Here is a 17,823-nt window from a genome sequence, read left to right on the forward strand (position 1 = left end):
GCAGAATGTGCACAGGCAACACATTTCATAGTCTTTCTATTATATCTATATTTCTATTATATATTATATTATATAATATTGTACATACATAATATGTACATAATATTTGTTCATATGCTATCCATTTTCTAGTATGTTTTTTATTGTTTGGATATGGACTTGTAAGTTTGTGCATGTACCTGTGTGCACATAGCTCCATATTTAATATTTTTAATTATGTATTCTTCATATAATTATTATTATATTGAAATAAACATATATACTATATATTATATCATATGTACAGTATATATTTTTTTAGATTTTATCAATTTTATTCCATACATTTTGGATTATTTTCTACATGGACTTCTAGCCCTATCTACTGTACTGCTTGTGGTCATACGCGTGCACGTGGCCACGTGCACGTCACATGCTCGTGACTATGTGCACATGTATGCATGAAAGTATGTGTAGGCTACATTATGAAATGTTGGGTGTCACTTTTGACCAAAACATATTGTGTTCATTTAGACTTGAGTCTTAATAAATGTGTTTTAATCAATGCAAAAAATGGCTGAATATGAATTCTTATCTTTAATGCCCTTTTTCTCAAAAGTAATGTTTCATGACAGTCGAACTTTGAAAGAGCATATCTCATTGAATATTTGGCGTAGAAAGATAATCTTGATATTGCCATAAAGCTGAGACTTTCCTCTTTACAGTCAGACAGATAACTCAAAATGTGTTTCGGGGTCAATGTGACTCATAATGATGGAGCAGGTCACATATACTGTATATATAAACTGGGGGAAAAAAAGTTCTGAAACTTGTGTTTGGTGGATTATTTCTCTGTTGTTACGATGCTAATGGTCATTGTATTTTACATCGTTGGAAAGCCTGTTTATTTACCTTCACAATGATGTCCAACTTTTAAGGATCATGCATTTGTGGGATGAGCAGCACAGCTGATTATGTGGGTAGCGCCCAAGAAAAATGTTCCAAAATGCTCTGCCAATGGTAAACAGTGAGAATTCATAAGGCTACCAGGAAGCCTGCAATGACTGCCCTTCACCGTCAGGCCCGTTTGCGCTGGTGTCGACAACACAGACAATGGAACCTGAACATGTGGGGGAATGTCATGATCAGTGATGAGTCCAGGTTCTGTCTGCCAAAGTTGTATGGCAGGGTCAAAGTATGGAGACGACGTGGAGAACGCTATGCTGATTGTTGCACCGATGGAGTAACAGCTTTTGGTGGGGGCAGTGTCATGGTGTGGGAGGGGTGGGGGGGGAGCATCTCCCTCACTGGCAAAGCAAGGTTTGTCGTCATTGAAGGCCATCTCAATGCAGTGAGATATCAGGATGAGATTCTGCAGCCAGTGGTGATCCCATACCTCCAAAATCTGGGACCTAACTTCGTCCTCCAAGATGACAACGCTCGCCCCCACAGAGCCAGGGTTATCACAGACTACCTCCACAATGTGGGAGTAGAGAGAATGGAACGGCCTGCCAAGAGTCCAGACCTCAACCCAATTCAACACTTGTAGGATCAGCTTGGGCGTGCTGTACGTGTTAGAGTGACCAACACAACCACGCTGGCTGACCTGCAACGAATCCTGGTTGAGGAATGGAACGCCATCCCACAGCAACGTGTGACCAGGTTGGTGACCAGCATGGGAGGAGGTGCCAGGCTGTTGTGGCTGCGTATGGATCTTCCACCGCTACTGAGGCTCCTGACGGTGTATTAAATGAATAAAGTCAAATAGCCAATATGTCTTGTTTGTTCCTTGTTACTGAGTTCAATCATCCAATCCACCAAACAACTCAAAACAAGAGTCAATACCAACAGGAGAATACACTGTTTACCATTGACGGAGCATTTTGGCAAATTTTTCTTGGGCGTTACCCACATAATCAGCTGTGCTGCTCATCCCACAAATGCATGATCCTTACAAGTTGCCGAACTTTTTTTTCCCAGTTTATATACTGTATATTTACCACAGTCCTCTTTACATTCAGCTTATTCATTTGCAATTACTGTCTACCACAAATGAATATTACTTTATTTCATATTTATTTTTGTTCTTTTTTATTCCTTTAATGCTAACTTGCACTTTTTGTCTTTCTCATTTTGTTTTTTATTTGTGTGATTTTCTTTTGTACATATTTAATTAGCATCGACCAAACCATTGTGTCTGAAGAAAGGAAGTTGATATTTGACCAAATATTTTTTAGATATTGTAAATCTTTTTATATACTGTATTACTATTTTCTTTACAATTTGCAGATATTATAAAACATTTTTTATTTTTTTTCGGACATTTCACAAATATTTGTCCGATTTTTTTTTTACTTTTACTAATATCTCTTTGATATTTTACCTTTTTTATTTGCTGATTTTTCAAAATAAAAATTTGAAAGATTTATATTGCATGCATGTTTGTGACATTTTGACGTAAACAATTTCATAGCAGTTCGACTGTTATTTTTTGGTGCAGCCTTGTGATCTGTGTGTTTACTGCTGAGCTACAAATCTAATTTCCTTTTGTGTAATGATCGAAGTGCAACAAAGTTCATCTTCAAATCAGACATTTTATTCTGTAAGTGCAAAATGATAGTACAACCTTCAAAATCAAAGTTATTGCATGATCAGATAAAGTACTTGTAATGATCAGATGAAGAACATGTCTGCGTGGTGCAGGCCTACGACACCTGCTCCACAGGTCGCATCAGAATATCTCCAATCTGAAAGAGTAGACATGTGAAGGTTATCTCATTAAGGGGGAACTAATGATGGATCACGAGTTATAGAGCAAAGGTTGAAAGTATGTGTGATAAGTCACAATAGAAAGCACATACCTGCACATGGGGAGGGGCGCCTAGGACGTAGGTAACCGAGTTAGCAACATCTATTGCTTCCAAAGGCTGTAAGAGAAGTGAAAGAGTGAAATAATATGCTAGTATACATACATTCATATAGTATGAAGCAGCCGCTTTATCAGCATCATGTCTGTAGAGCCGCCGAATAAATTCTGTCTCCACTACACCGGGAGAAATACTCTGCAAAAAGAGCAGTGTTGGCAAGTTACTCAGGAAGTGTAATAAGTAACTTTTTACTTATTAGTCCTTTAAAATAATAATAATTCAAATTAAAATAGTTAATCGCAAATTAATCACACATTTTTTATTTGTTCAAAATGTATGTCTTATCAACATGGGAATGGACAAATATGCTGCTTTATGCAAATGTATGTATATACTGTATTTATTATTGGAAATCAATGAACAACACAAAACAATGACAGATATTGATCCAGAAACCCTCACAGGTACTGTTTTTAGCATCAAACAATATGCTCAAATCATAACATGGCAAACTGCAGCCCAACAGGCAACAACAGCTGTCAGTGTGTCAGTGTGCTGACTTGACTATGACTTGCCCCAAACTGCATGTGATTATCATAAAGTGGGCATGTCTGTAAAGGGGAGACTCGTGGGTACCCAAAGAACCCATTTACATTCACTGATCTGGAGGTCAGAGGTCACTGGACCCCTTTGGATATGGACATGACAGTTTTTCCTCACCCAAAAATTGAGCGTAACTTTGGAGCGTTATTTAGCCTCCTTCCTGACAAGCTAGCATGACATGGTTGGTACTGATGGATTCATCAGGTTCCAGTATCTTCACTCTAGCTTTAAAACTGAGCTCACTACAAATTAAATATTGCAAGTAATTAGTGGCGTTAAAACATATTTGCATTAATGCGGTATCATCACATTAACTTTGACAGCCTTAACAGTAATATCACTTTACTTCTTACTTGGTTGAAAGCAATTTGCTGCTCGCACAAACTTAACAAAGGACGGCAATGTTGTTTGCATCTTTGACTGAGCCAAACTCAAAATAATGACAATGCTTCCTCGTAGAGTAGAAAGTCATCACTTACCGTGGCTCTGATGTGGGTGTTGGCCACACGCAGCTCCTGTCTTAGAGCCTCCGTCAGGGCCGTCACCGCGTACTTGGTGGAGCTGTAGAAATGTACATCAGCACTGGGAACAACACGATGTCCGCTACCGCTGTAACAGAAGGTAGGAACCAGGTCAGCACCAGCATTTATCTTCATGTGCTGATATGATCTCAGCCTCGGAAAGAGAGATAACTGGTTGCTCGGTGTGTTCAATCGTAAGGCAAAATGTGTCGGGTGCTCTTGGAAAACGGGGGAAAATATTCTGTTACAAATTGTCATATTATTGATGATCATGTGATTGCCTCCCATTGGTTGTTGATACCATATAGGTGAGGCCACATCCGCCTTGTCTGTTTGTTTGTAAGCCCTGACGAAGACCTACAGTGGTCCAAACATGTTGGCTTTTTAATATATTCTCTTCCTCGTTGATACTTTTGTGATATTTTGGAGTGCCTGGATTGCCTTCCTGTTTATCATGATCTCAGCCTCGATGGCCTTTGAATAAAAGGCCTTTGAGAAATCCCTAAAAATGTTATTGGCAGTTGTTTAAAAAGACACATTTGACTTAGTGATGGAAGAAAATGAGCGTGCCACAAAACTCTATTTGGTCTAGGGCTGAAAGGATCAGTCAATTAATAAATAATACTATCGACAGAAAAATAATCAGCCGCTATTTTGAAGTCATTTTTCATGCAAAACGCCAAACATTTCCTACTTCGAGCATCTTATTTGATAGTTAAGTGAATATCTTCAGGTTTTTTGACTGTTGGTTGACCAAAACAAACAAGTTGAAGACGTCACCTAAAGCTTCAACATATTATTACTACCTATTTTCTGTCAGTTTATGGACCAAATGATTATTTGAGAAAATAATCGACAGATTAATCCGTAATAAAATAATGGCTAGTTGGAGCCTGAGTTAGACCCATTAATGGGTTTTATTTTACAATGTGACAATAGAATCCTCAGCTCTATTGTGTAATGTTGTCAGTCGCCATAGTTAAAATTTGAATGGTGATGATGATAATATCAAAGAAACCGATATTTGGTGAAAGGAAGTGCTATTAAATCAACAGAGGTGTACTTCTTAAGCATGCCCATCATCAGTAAATCAAACTCTACCTGTTTATGTTTATGATGTGCCCGTCGACACATCATATGTGGTGTGCAGACACCAAGCAGAAAAGTAAAGATCTTTATACCTTCCAGATAATAATAATAATAATTAATGGATAATAATTAGCATCAGTGCCCCAATGGAAACACAATCTTCCTTCATACATGGAAAAATAACTTCATCATTAATTCTTATGCAAAAGGATTCTGCATTTTAACCATAAATGAGTCAGGGGTCGGAGACGTTTCCCACTTTTAGTTGATACTGGACTCAACTGTTCCTCTCAACGTTTGCTGTATGTTGTATACAACATAGCAGTTAGAGAGAGGTTCATGATAAACTGAAGCTTCACAAATCTAAAATAATGTCACGTTTCATTATTTTTGACTTGTCATAGTCTGACAAACACAGGTGTTACCAATAAAACGAATGATGGCTCCATTCTGTTCAGGTGTCTCATTAAGCCGTGACGGTGAGACGGTGAGACAGTGAGACAGTGAGACAGTGAGACAGTGAGACGGCATGCACAACACCAGGACCCTGAAACTGAAGCAGCTACACTTGTATTGTAGTGTAAACATATCTGTTTAATTATATTTCATTTCTAAAATAAAAACAATGTGCACTCTTACATCCAGCATGTTCTTCCAGCCGCTGGTTTGGCCATTTAACAGCGACTCTGGATGAGCCAAGCCAGCGTTGTTGATGCACACATCCACCCCTTTGTGCTGCGCTTTGATGGCGGCGAACATGGAGAGGATCTCCTCCTCGTTGTTCAGGTCACACTTGAAAGGTACCAGAACGCCACTGTGGCCGGCGATTTGACACTCAGCTGCCAGTTTCTGAAATCAAAAAATACAATCAGCTTTATAATCTCCTTTTCCCAGATGTTTACACACTCTGTCCTTTTCCCAGATGTTTACACAGTCCACCCCGTCTGTCATTCAGATTTAGTCATGAACAAAACTACTGTAAATGTGTAGGTTAGGGAAAAACCTTGCACATCATGAAATGCAACTTCAATATAGTATATAGTGACGTGAGGGAGTCATTTGAATCACTCTCTTTCTTCTTCTTGTGCTTTTATATTCTTTAGAGTCCTCGATTTAGGAGATAAACTAATTATTGCTTTTTTTTCCAGAAATTCTACGTGAATCTGAAATACTTTAAGACAGTGACTGAAGGGAAACTTGAGTTGGCTCTGGGATATTTCTAACAGGTCATCTCCCAGGACATTGTTCAGGTGAAGTGGTGAGACACACCTGGGTCTGGACACATCTCATCTCTTGCTTGATTTAACAAGAAGAATACGGCATAAACAAAAGCACCACTCATTCAAGTTGTGCTGTTTTCTGTGTGGAAAAGCACCTCTGTCTCTTCTCTGTTAAAGGTTCATGTTTCATTTCATCAATACATCATCCATCTTTATAGATGGATGATGTATTATCTCATACATAGGAAGGTTTCTTTATCTGAGTCATTTTGACAAGTTAACAACCAGTTTTGAGACAGTGTTTAAACTAGTGTTTATATGGGCTTATCTGTACAGGGCGAGAAAAGAGATCCGTTTCTTGTGCTATCTCGTGATCCCGAGGAACATAACCACTTTACAAACATCAACTGTACCCCACCTGATCTCTATCTCACATAACACGCACTTGTAAAACTCAGTAACTACATCAATGAACAGTTTGAGCTGTTGTGTGATATTTCTCCACCAACAAAAGCTTTACATTTGAGCATTTATTAGCCAATAGCTGGAGATAAGTTCCAGTGAGAAAGATGTTGAAACATGTGATCACAGTGTATTTCCACTCATCTATCTCTCTAACAGATAAACTCATCTATCTCTCTAACAGATAAACTCATCTCTATCTCTAACAGATAAACTCATCTCTCTCTCTAACAGATAGACTCATCTCTATCTCTAACAGATAAACTCATCTCTCTCTCTAACAGATAAACTCATCTCTCTCTCTAACAGATAGACTCATCTATCTCTCTAACAGATAAACTCATCTATCTCTCTAAACAGATAAACTCATCTATCTCTAACAGATAAACTCATCTATCTCTCTAACAGATAGTCTCATCTCTATCTCTAACAGATAGTCTCATCTATCTCTCTAACAGATGAAGATGTGTTGATCACCAGCAAGGCTTGGTTTGGAAGGTTATCTAGCCAGCTAACTTCCAGCTATCTTCACATTGGTTAGTCCTTGTTGTCTCAGGTGGACTGTCAACATGAAGTCCAGAGCTTCAGATCACACCTGTATGTGTTGGACGTCCCTGGCGCAGCCCACCACCGTCATCCCGCAGCGGACCAGCTCCTCAGCGACGACCGCCCCGATCCCGACCGAGGCTCCGGTCACCAGAGCCACTCTGCCCCTCCAGCGGTCCATCACGGCCGGGACACCGGTAACCTTCTTTAACTACGAACCCCTCTCAACAACCGGGAGAGCGACACTGAACTTGTCAGCAGAGGCTGGGTTGGACCGGTTGGACCCCGTGCTTCTCCAGTCAGGTGCTGAACATGATGCTGGTGAACGCAGCACAGTAGAAGTTCAGCTCCGACTACGTCTAAAACGTCACTGTGCTGCATTCAGGAAAACTGCTAACTGTAGGATTTTGCAAAACCTTGAATCACTCAGTTCACATTGTTGAATTGTGATGGATAAACCAAACTTTGAGTTTTCTATACACTAAAATACTGTTTCAACTGAAATGTTTGCTTTCTTTTTTAATCTCATCTTGTACTTAAAGAGTTTATACAATTTCATTCCATTAATATTCTATATTCCCATGTTTGTATTTTGTAGTAGCCTAGTTGTCATATTGACACAGATCCACCTGTCTTGCCCCTGCACATTTCATTCCCTATACGTATATACTGTATATATACCATTTTTTTTGTATGTATGAATATTATAGCTATACAGTTTACTATGCATATATTTATTTTACCATGTATATTGAATATCTTTGGCACACAAAAAAAACGTTCTGATGAATAAAGCTCAATCGTGTTTTATATTGCTGATATTATCATGCATTATAGTAAGTGCACTTACAGACGTGGACAAAATTGTTGGTACCCTTCCGTTAAAGAAAGAAAAACCCACAATGGTCACTGAAATAACTTGAAACTGACAAAAGTAATAATAAATAAAAATTTACTGAAAATTAACTAATGAAAATCAGACATTGCTTTTGAATTGTGGTTCAACAGAATCATTTTAAAAAACAAACTAATGAAACTGACCTGGACAAAAATGATGGTACCCCTAGAAAAGATTGAAAATAATTTGACCATAGGGACATGTTAAGCTAAGGTGTGTCCTGTAATTAGCATCACAGGTATCTTCAGACTTGTAATCAGTCAGTCTGCCCATTTAAAGGGTGAAAAGTAGTCACTGTGCTGTTTGGTATCATGGTGTGTACCACACTGAACATGGTGCACAGAAAGCTAAGGAGAGAGTTGTCTCAGGAGATTAGAAAGAAAATTATAGACCTTCATGTTAAAGGTAAAGGCTATAAGACCATCTCCAAGCAGCCTGATGTTCCTGTGACTACAATTGCACATATTATTCAGAAGTTTAAGGTCCATGGGACTGTAGCCAACCTCCCTGGACGTGGCCGCAGGAGGAAAATTGATGATAAATTGAAGAGACGGATAATACGAATGGTAACCAAAGAGCCCAGAACAACTTCCAAAGAGATTAGAGGTGAACTCCAAGGTCAAGGTACATCAGTGTCAGATCGCACCATCCGTCGCTGTTTGAACCAAAGTGGACTTAATGGAAGACGACCAAGGAGGACACCAAATCATAAAAAAGCGAGATTGGAATTTGCCAAAATGCATATTGACAAGCCACAAAGCTTCTGGGAGAATGTCCTTTGGACAGATGAGACAAAACTGGAGCTTTTTGGCAAGTCACATCAGCTCTATGTTCACAGATGCAAAAATGAAGCATACAAAGAAAAGAACACTGTACCTAATGTGAAACATGGAGGAGGCTCGGTTATGTTATGGGGCTGCTTTGTTGCATCTGGCACAGGGTGTCTTGAATCTGTGCAGGGTGCAATGAAATCTCAAGACTATCAAGGCATTCTGGAGCGAAATGTGCTGCCCAGTGTCAGAAAGCTTGGTCTCAGTTGCAGGTCATGGGTCCTCCAACAGGATAATGACCCAAAACACAGCTAAAAACACCCAAGAATGGCTAAGAACAAAACATTGGACTATTCTGAAGTGGCCTTCTATGAGCCCTGATCTAAATCCTATTGAACATCTGTGGAAGGAGCTGAAACATGCATTCGGAGAAGGCACCCTTCAAACCTGAGACAGCTAGAGCAGTTTGCTCACGAGGAGTGGGCCAAAATACCTGTCGACAGGTGCAGAAGTCTCATTGAGAGTTACAGAAATCCCTTGATTGCAGTGATTGCCTCAAAAGGCTGTGCAACAAAATATTAAGTTAAGGGTACCATCATTTTTGTCCAGGCCAGTTTCATTAGTTTGTTTTTTAAAATGATTCTGTTGAACCATAATTCAAAAGCAATGTCTGATTTTCATTAGTTAATTTTCAGTACATTTTTATTTATTATTACTTTTGTCAGTTTCAAGTTATTTCAGTGACCATTGTGGGTTTTTCTTTCTTTAACGGAAGGGTACCAACAATTTTGTCCACGTCTGTATGTTTCATGATGTAAACAGAGATTTTGAATGTACACATAAGTGTGTAGTATATGTACACATCTGTATGTGCACATTCTCTATCTTGTGCAGTTGCATGTGGCACATGAAATACCATCACATCCGTCCATCTCCCAAAACAGAAATGATCTCATGACTCAATATGCTTGTAATTTTGCACGAGTGGAGCAAGACACTTAACCCCAAATTGCTCCAAAAGGCATAGCCATCGGTGTGTTGCGAATTAGTATTTAGATCAGATGGCAAAGTTGGCCCCTTATCAGCCTCTGCCATCAGTGTATGAATGGGTGAATGCTGACATGTAGTGTAAAGAGCTTTGAGTGGTTGGAAGACTAGAAAAGAGCTATATAAATGCAAGTCAATTTACCATATCTGATCAGGTGTAGTCAAACAAATTTAAAATGCATCATTCAAGCTGATGGTTTTCAGGCCAAACCCTGTGAATAAGGGTCGATTCATTATCTCGTGAATATGGGTCTTCAGATATCAGTGTTTGCTACTCAGCAAAAAAATACAAATATTTATTTGCATCAGTGGTCACAAGAATCAGAAGTCATAAAACTAAAGCATGCAGTGAGGGCGGGATTGATAGGTGGGTCTACCTGTCTTATAACAGGCCAGTTGAACTCTCTTTCTGGCATCATCTTCCAAAACGTTCAGTTGAAAGCAGGCCGACCCGGACAGATACAGTATATTCACAATGCTGCTGGCGCCTGTTTTATTTTTGTTTGTATCTTCCATGAGGGTTGTCTCAGGGGCAGGTATGTTAAACTAATTCATTGATTAGACTTTGAAAAATGTATTCAGTGTTGTGAAGAAGTTGCATGATACTGTATTTAATAAATTCAAAAGTGTTTGGGCTTGTTCATTACAAAGAAAAAAATACAAATATTTATTTTTCATAGTTTGCTCTACAGAGGAATTATTTGTATTTGTTGTTATTGGTTTTTAATCTTCTATTAAATGACTAATTTTGAGCCTGTTCTTGTAGATTGGTGCTACCAGTCCCAAGTGACATGCAATTACACCTGCACAGGTAAACCTCGAGACAAGCTATGGTCAGTTTAAATAAAATAAGAAAATATGTAGTAGAGTTACTTTATTTCACTCCCCTGCCTTCACAGGTCCAGAGGTGTGGGGAGTGCTTTCACAGCACTGCGGCGGCAGATCTCAGTCTCCTGTTAACATTGTTACAAGGAGAATGCTGTATAAAAGTCTCGCTCCCTTTGACTTGATTGGCTATGAAGAGGCTTTTCACGGTCGCCTCATAAACAGCGGTCACACTGGTACGTCTCTATGTTGTATTTGGTATAAAGAAGACAATGAGTGATTTTAAAGGTACAGTGTGTAGGATTTAGTGGCATGTAGTGGTGTTGTTGCATATTGTAACCAACTGAGTACCCCTCCTCCCAAGACTACGGTAACATTCAATTCAATTCAATTCAATTTATTTTTGTATAGCGTCAAATCACAACAGAAGTTATCTCAAGACGCTTTATATATAGAGCAGGTCTATGACCGTACACCATAGTTTAGAGACCCAACAGGATCCACCAAGCGCACTGTGGCCAGGAAAAACTCCCCGATTACTGGGAAGAAACCTGGAGCAGAACCGGGCACAGGGCGGGCGGCCATCTGCCGAGACATGAGTTCAAAACCGTGGTAGCGACGTTCGCCTCGCTCCGAGGCCATCCATACCATAATAACACTACTTTAGGAGCAACAGAAGTCAGACGGCGGCTGGCGGTACCACGGTTTAACACTCTGCGGCTCACGTTACCGCAGTTTCACAAACATGTCAGAGAAATACGGCGGCCTTCAGGTAACATCAAAAGTCTCTCTCTAGAGCCAGAGTTTGGTTTGTCCGTTCTGGGCTACTGTAGAAACATGAAGGAGCAACATGGAGGACTCTGTGAAGAGGACCCGCTCCCTCTGGAGATATGAAGGACTCATTCTAAACTAACGGAAACACAACCATTCTTAGTTACAGGTGATTATACACTAATGAAAACATAGTTATAAATATTATATTCCATTTCAGCCAATAGATCCCCGAAATGTTGCACATTGTTCCTTTAAATCAGGTCGACTAAAGTAAACTGACTGTAAAATAGTGATAAGGCAATTACCTCAGTTGTAAACCACTGAGATAATGATCTTATAGGATCTTATTGGTGGCAAAAAGGTAAAAGATAATAACAGTGAATGAGTAAAAGGATCTGCAGTCCTGCGTCCTCTGGTATAATAAAAAATGACTATACCCAAATATTAAATGTACAAAAGATACTTCAGCCTAAAGAAGCTGCAAAACATGAACAATCTTTTAAACTTTGCACTGTAGCCAAATCCAAAAAGGCCCTTTGTAATCATCACGAGAGGGGGCGTTTTTTTTGCCTGAATTTTGAAACAATGTCTTGAATGATTGTCCAGTTCGACTGGAGTTACCATCTAGTATCAGGATCGGAGGAGGAAACCTTTCTGCACAACACAAGGCAGTTCAACTCCACCTGCACTGGGGCAAAGAAGGAGGACCGGGGTCTGAACACACAATTGATGGAGAACAATTTCCAATGAAGGTAAGAAATAGGGGGATGGAAGTGTGCTATTATTATGTGATAAAACCATTTTGTGTACTGTATTCAAATACATGAAATATTTGATGCCATCTACAGATGCATATTGTCCACATAAAAGAAGAATACAAGTCTTTATCCCAGGCTGTAAGAGACCGCACGGGTGTGGCTGTTCTTGGATTTTTCTTTGAGGTGATTTATTTGATTATCGTTCAATAAAAAATGGGAGATCTGAAAATAGGTGCAATATTTGTTGTTCTGGACAAGCGTCCTTTCTATGAAAATGTAGTCAAAGTGGGCATAATTGCAAAGATATAATTGCCAGCTTTGATCCCAAAGTATCAGTGATTTTTCAGTTATACTTGATCAACTGGCATCAGACTGGTCAAGGTGGAAAATTAAATTAAAAAGACATCCTGAAATCTAAGATGCAGCTTTGATGAATGGAGGTAATGGACTTACAATTACATTTGAGATGCCATCAAGAATGACCTCCAATAAAGAAAAAAATATATATAAATGGCCCAAGAAACGCGCCTTGAAGTTCACCAAAAAGTAGTTAAACATAAGAAACATGGTAAAACAAAGCATTCACCGGGATTTGCAGTCATCAGTTGATAATTAACTTGATGATTATGAAACACTTTTTTGGAAAAGACATTCTCAAAACCTTTGTAGATCAAAAGTAACAGAAGGCAATAAACTCTAACAAGCAACCAGGATCAGTTTGAACCAAACCATCGAGAGTATGTTCTCCCAACTTTTACAAAAAATATGATTTCAGCTTGCAAAGTAACTTGAACATTTTATCCTTTCATTTCAGGAGTCCAAGTCTGCAAATAAGAGATTTGATCCACTTCTTAATGCTCTGAAATACATCAAACGGCCCTGTAAGTCATATCTGACATAATTCTCTTCCAGCCGTGTTGTGTGTAGGGTTCCTAGAAGTGCTGCTGATTGTTCCAGCGGTAGGCTAAAGTGCAATTGTTATGAGATAACACAAAGTAATAAAACACCTTTTCTAACACCTCAACCATAAATCGATCAAAACAATCAAGCCGTCACCTTGAACCTATTGTTGTTTAATAATACAGTTCTTAATAACTTAATTGTCTTGTTAATATTTGATTGAAATACCAGCCAACAGCACGACACTGAGGGGTGTGTCCCTGGACATGTTCACACCTGATGAGGAGAATATGACCAGGTACTTTCGCTATGACGGCTCCCTCACTACGCCCAACTGTGCTGAAGCTGTCGTCTGGAGCCTGTTTGAAAGCACAGTTCCTCTCAGCAGGAAGCAGGTCACTATTTTCACAATATTGTAAAAAAAGAAAAAGAAAAAAAAGGATTTGAATACTATGTTCTGCATTTCTACATATTCCCAGCTAAAAGCAACACATTATGATGCTGTCATGCTGAGTTTGAATCATTCTGAGAAGTGGTAAACATACTTTACATCAGACAAAGCTGTTTAATCCACAGGTAGCCCTAGGGAACATTTCATGCTGTGGTATTCAATCAGGGATAAACTAGAGAGGCTACTTTGAAGAATTGGACGATCTATTATCAGTATCTTAATGTTTCATGCAACTTCAACCACATCATGTAAGAAATGCATCAAAACAGACAATAGTTTTTTATCAAGATCACTGTAAATGTGTTGTTGATGTTGAAATCCAGAGTCAGGTATTCTACCGGTAACGTTACCACTCAAGTAACAAACTGTCCGTCACTCACAGTGCAGGAGTGGGTCCACCTGATCCACGCTGGTGTCGCATCAGCTGGGTGGAGTTTGCCATCAAATGAATGAAAAATAAGTATCGGTGATCCGTCAGTGGGGTAGTAGACTAATTGGCCTTTCACACAGAGCGCGGTTTGCGCTGCACTCGCCGCTGGGCTCAGCACACATTGTAGTGCGCTGAGTCCAAAGTTCAACAAGTTCAACAAGCACGCACCACGAGCCGCATGTTCCGCTGTGCTCACACTTTGCTCGGCGCAGCGAAAAGCCATTGTTGCACAAGCCATTAATGGGTTTCAGAGCACAGTGGTGCCATTGCTGCGTTCTGTGTGGAAGTGTGGAAATAATTTGGTGTTACGAAACGTTACAGGGGTGTCGCTAGTTGAGCTTAAAATGAAGTCCGAGTACGAAGATGGGTGTGGTCTGAGCAAGGGCGGCGGAGGTAGAGGGGTAGGGGTGGGCACTTTACGCCGCTGGCCTGATTTGACGTCGCAGCTGGAGTGAACCCATCACAAGATGGTCTTTAGTTTTTAACTTGTTTTAGAAGACACTGATGAGAGCTGAAGGAGTGAATCAGAGAGTGAAGTTGCTGCCTGTAAAACCAAAACAACGAGCTGAAAGATGCTAAAACACGCCAGAAAGCTAAGGGGAACAAGTCGGTTAATTGTTCTATACAGGTTTATCACTGTTCATGTTACAGATAGTCATTTGATCTATTGATTAGAGAAGCATTATGTAAATAATTGGAGTAGCATCCACTTTGTGTTTTTATAAAATTTGCTATTTGACTTTTTCACCCATCTGTTGTGATCTTTGTTACAGCTCACTGCATTCTCCCAGCTTCAGTTTTCTAACAGAAAGCAGATGATGAAAACCTACAGACCAGTGCAGCCCTTGAATGGACGGCAGGTGTATTACTCCGGAGGCCATGTTTCTCTGGTTAGCACTGTGTTACTCATCATGTCAGTGGTGCTATCCAGTGCACTCTCCCTGTCTCCCTCTGTTTAATTCACTCAACCTTTATCAATAAATACTGCTGTTTATGTCCACTGATGATTGTCAAATACATGTATGCACTGTGTGCGATTTTATAGTTGTAAATGCAACCTCATTCTTCAAAGCATGTGTCAGAAGCATTTTCTCTCTCGGTTCTATACTGTATATCAAATATGAATTGTATATTTAAGTTGTAGATTTAGCATCTTGACACCTCATAATTTGTTTCTTTTTTTATTCCTGCAACAAACTGCACTGAAGTTCACTGACAATACTGATCAATCACCCTTTTTTGACTTTTTGACTGATTGCACAGATAACTTCACAGACTAGGATTAATAGATGTTGTTCTACTGCCTCTTGTGATATGTTATCACATTTGCTGGTGATACTGAAGTGTTTCCTTCCTGTCCTGCAGAAATTTGAACTCTGACCTGGCCTTTCTCCCAGTTCAGCGTCTTACCAGTTTATCATCTCAATGATGGTGTGCATGTTAAAAAGGCTCAGACAATGGTACACACTGTTTCATCTCAGCTGTAAAATATCATGCAATTAATGAATACATAAATAAAGTATAAGTTTGATTCCTGCTTTGTAGAATATATTTTGGGGATTTGTAGGGGCATGTTGTTGTCTTCAGTTACAGAGATGTTGTGATAAAGTTGTACATGCTGAGTCCCCCCCCTCCATCTGGATTACTGTAATGCACTTTTCACTGGTATCAGTCAAAGTGTCACTTCCACTAACATCCACTGCGTGGCAGCACCAAACAAGTCTCAATGACTGTTTGGACTCGGGGTAGCATTTGCATGCTGTACATGCAGTATTGAAAAGTGCATGAATATCCTCAAACGTTTTATTTCTATGTTTAGGAGTCCTGGGGAAGTTTCATCTCTCTTTCGGTGACTCTCTGAAGAACCCACAGCCGTGATGTAATGAAACATTTCAATGTTTGACTAGACAGAAACAGGAATGGTGTTTTTTGTGGTGTGTGTGTGAGCACATACATGTGATAGATCCATCATAACTGTTCAAACATGGTTCAATTTACTCTTAATGATATTTTTAATTCTAGTACTCTAGGAGAGGAACATTGAGAGCTACCATTACACAGTAAAAGAGGGTTGTCTCCTGTCTGAGATCAGTCAGCAGGTAAAACATAATTCAATCAGTCCTAAGCGACCTGGCAGGATAATACCTACCGGTGTCATTAGATGATGCGTTTGTTTTTGGCACCCTGACTATCTACAGTCTACCACCTTAAGTACTTGAGGAGATCACTTTGGATATAAACCCATGTTGCACAGGAATAGATGTCTGATGCAAGCAGTCTCTGGCACAACAGTGCTGTGATAATCTGCAGGATGCACAGTCATGCTTGCCCCCTGCAGAGGTCCGGTCCTTGTTTTCTTGGACAACACACATATTACATACTCATTATCAAAGAAATACAACCTTTATGTCTATGTGTTGTTTGACTATTAATATCTGATTCCTTTCAGCAAATTGAACTTTTCTGTCAGTTCCTCCATTTGCAAACCTGTTTTTTTTCATCTGCTACATTACTGTGTGCTCGTCTTTTCTTCTTTTCTAACAAGGCCATCTTTTCTCGGTTTGTGCGTGCCGCCCATCCCCCACTTCCTCTTATTTCACTTGGTGTCACTCTGAGGTTTGGGTTGTCGTGACAACGGAGGACACAGGCCCGTCTCTATTCTATTTGCGAAGTTTCTGTTGTTGCAAGCATATTGCACATTTGCTGCTGGGATAGGGAAGAGCCTTGCACCACCATCCCCCACCCACACCTTCTCAGAGACACGCAGGCGTCAATGAGTTCTCAGAAATATAAGCGAGATGTGAATCTCTTCCTGTATAATCTGTAGAGAAGATTTTGGCGGCTGTAAAATATAGAGAGCCATACTCCCTTTAAAAACATGAGCATTGAACATCTCTGAAATTAACTCACTCAATCAATAAGTCTGCTAATAAGCTTTGATTTACTTGATCTTTTATCATTTTGTTGCTATCTCAGTCAACATCCTGCATCAGTAAAGAGAATTTTGTCCTCTGATCATTGATACACATCCACATTAATCATTACTGGGATCAATATCTAGCTGCTTTAGTGGCTGACTTCTTTTAAAAGCAGGTGTCACCTCATAACTGTATGTCCTTAAAAGGGATGAGCTAACGCTTGGCAGCGGTGGTGCAGTCTGTCAGGGTTTAATGGGCGTACGCTTTGAATTTGCATGTGTGTGTGTGTGTGTGTGTGTGTGCGTGTGTGTGTGTGTGTGTGTGCAGATGCTAAGTACAAGATAGATTCGGACTGTTACTTATTGAGTATTTTGAGATTGTGAAACTTTCTTCCAGTGTACTACATCTATCTGATGACTACAGTTACTTAACATTATTGTCCCGTACACATCACTGTGTACTTTATCATCTGCTCTCCTGGCCTTCATTAAGCCTGAGGAGACAGCAGCATTAGTATATTTGTATTTACAAAGCCATACTGGGTAAACTCCATTCATATCTGTGTCATCTCCCATCACTCACCAACAGCTGTTATGACCAGGTACCCAGGATTTGCTCAGAACTTGGTAGGACAGCTTCCTCCTATCTGACGGCCTGGTCATGGTAGAACCTTTAGAACACACTACTGTCTCCCTGGGAGGGTTGAAAGCTAATATTAATTTAACTGAAGAATGCAATTGCTATTCCTAAACTGGATTTTGTATA

At 39.7% G+C, this 17,823-nt stretch overlaps 2 protein-coding genes across 2 annotated transcripts; one reads left to right on the top strand and one right to left on the bottom strand.

Annotated features, from left to right (window-relative positions):
* Window positions 1–2,553: 2,553 nt before the first annotated feature.
* On the bottom strand, window positions 2,554–7,726 carry LOC119491495 (dehydrogenase/reductase SDR family member 11-like). Its single transcript, XM_037775630.1, has 7 exons — window positions 7,337–7,726; window positions 5,699–5,908; window positions 5,538–5,612; window positions 5,072–5,103; window positions 3,929–4,058; window positions 2,841–3,041; window positions 2,554–2,726 (listed from the first exon to the last, which is right to left on the bottom strand). Exons 1-7 carry the CDS (start codon window positions 7,466–7,468, stop codon window positions 2,685–2,687), a joined length of 822 nt encoding a protein of 273 aa, XP_037631558.1. The 5' UTR covers window positions 7,469–7,726; the 3' UTR covers window positions 2,554–2,684.
* A 2,721-nt stretch (window positions 7,727–10,447) lies between these two features.
* ca4b (carbonic anhydrase IV b) lies at window positions 10,448–15,586 on the top strand. Its single transcript, XM_037774496.1, has 8 exons — window positions 10,448–10,538; window positions 10,769–10,813; window positions 10,902–11,063; window positions 12,208–12,353; window positions 12,450–12,542; window positions 13,174–13,240; window positions 13,491–13,654; window positions 14,914–15,586. Exons 1-8 carry the CDS (start codon window positions 10,478–10,480, stop codon window positions 15,097–15,099), a joined length of 924 nt encoding a protein of 307 aa, XP_037630424.1. The 5' UTR covers window positions 10,448–10,477; the 3' UTR covers window positions 15,100–15,586.
* The last annotated feature ends 2,237 nt before the right edge of the window (window positions 15,587–17,823 follow it).

The sequence above is a fragment of the Sebastes umbrosus genome, chromosome 7 (assembly GCF_015220745.1).
Source record: "Sebastes umbrosus isolate fSebUmb1 chromosome 7, fSebUmb1.pri, whole genome shotgun sequence".
In the NCBI taxonomy this organism is placed as follows: Eukaryota; Metazoa; Chordata; class Actinopteri; order Perciformes; family Sebastidae; genus Sebastes; species Sebastes umbrosus.

Coding starts and splice junctions, on each gene's coding strand:
- LOC119491495 (XM_037775630.1), bottom strand. CDS start 7,468: ATGGACCGCTGGAGGGGCAGAGTGGCTCTGGTGACCGGAGCCTCGGTC. Junction 5,909..7,336: donor GGGACGTCCAACACATACAG/GTGTGATCTGAA, acceptor TTTTGATTTCAG/AAACTGGCAGCTGAGTGTCA. Junction 4,059..5,071: donor CACATCATAAACATAAACAG/GTAGAGTTTGAT, acceptor CTTCTGTTACAG/CGGTAGCGGACATCGTGTTG.
- ca4b (XM_037774496.1), top strand. CDS start 10,478: ATGCTGCTGGCGCCTGTTTTATTTTTGTTTGTATCTTCCATGAGGGTT. Junction 10,539..10,768: donor GAGGGTTGTCTCAGGGGCAG/GTATGTTAAACT, acceptor CTGTTCTTGTAG/ATTGGTGCTACCAGTCCCAA. Junction 12,543..13,173: donor TTCTTGGATTTTTCTTTGAG/GTGATTTATTTG, acceptor CTTTCATTTCAG/GAGTCCAAGTCTGCAAATAA.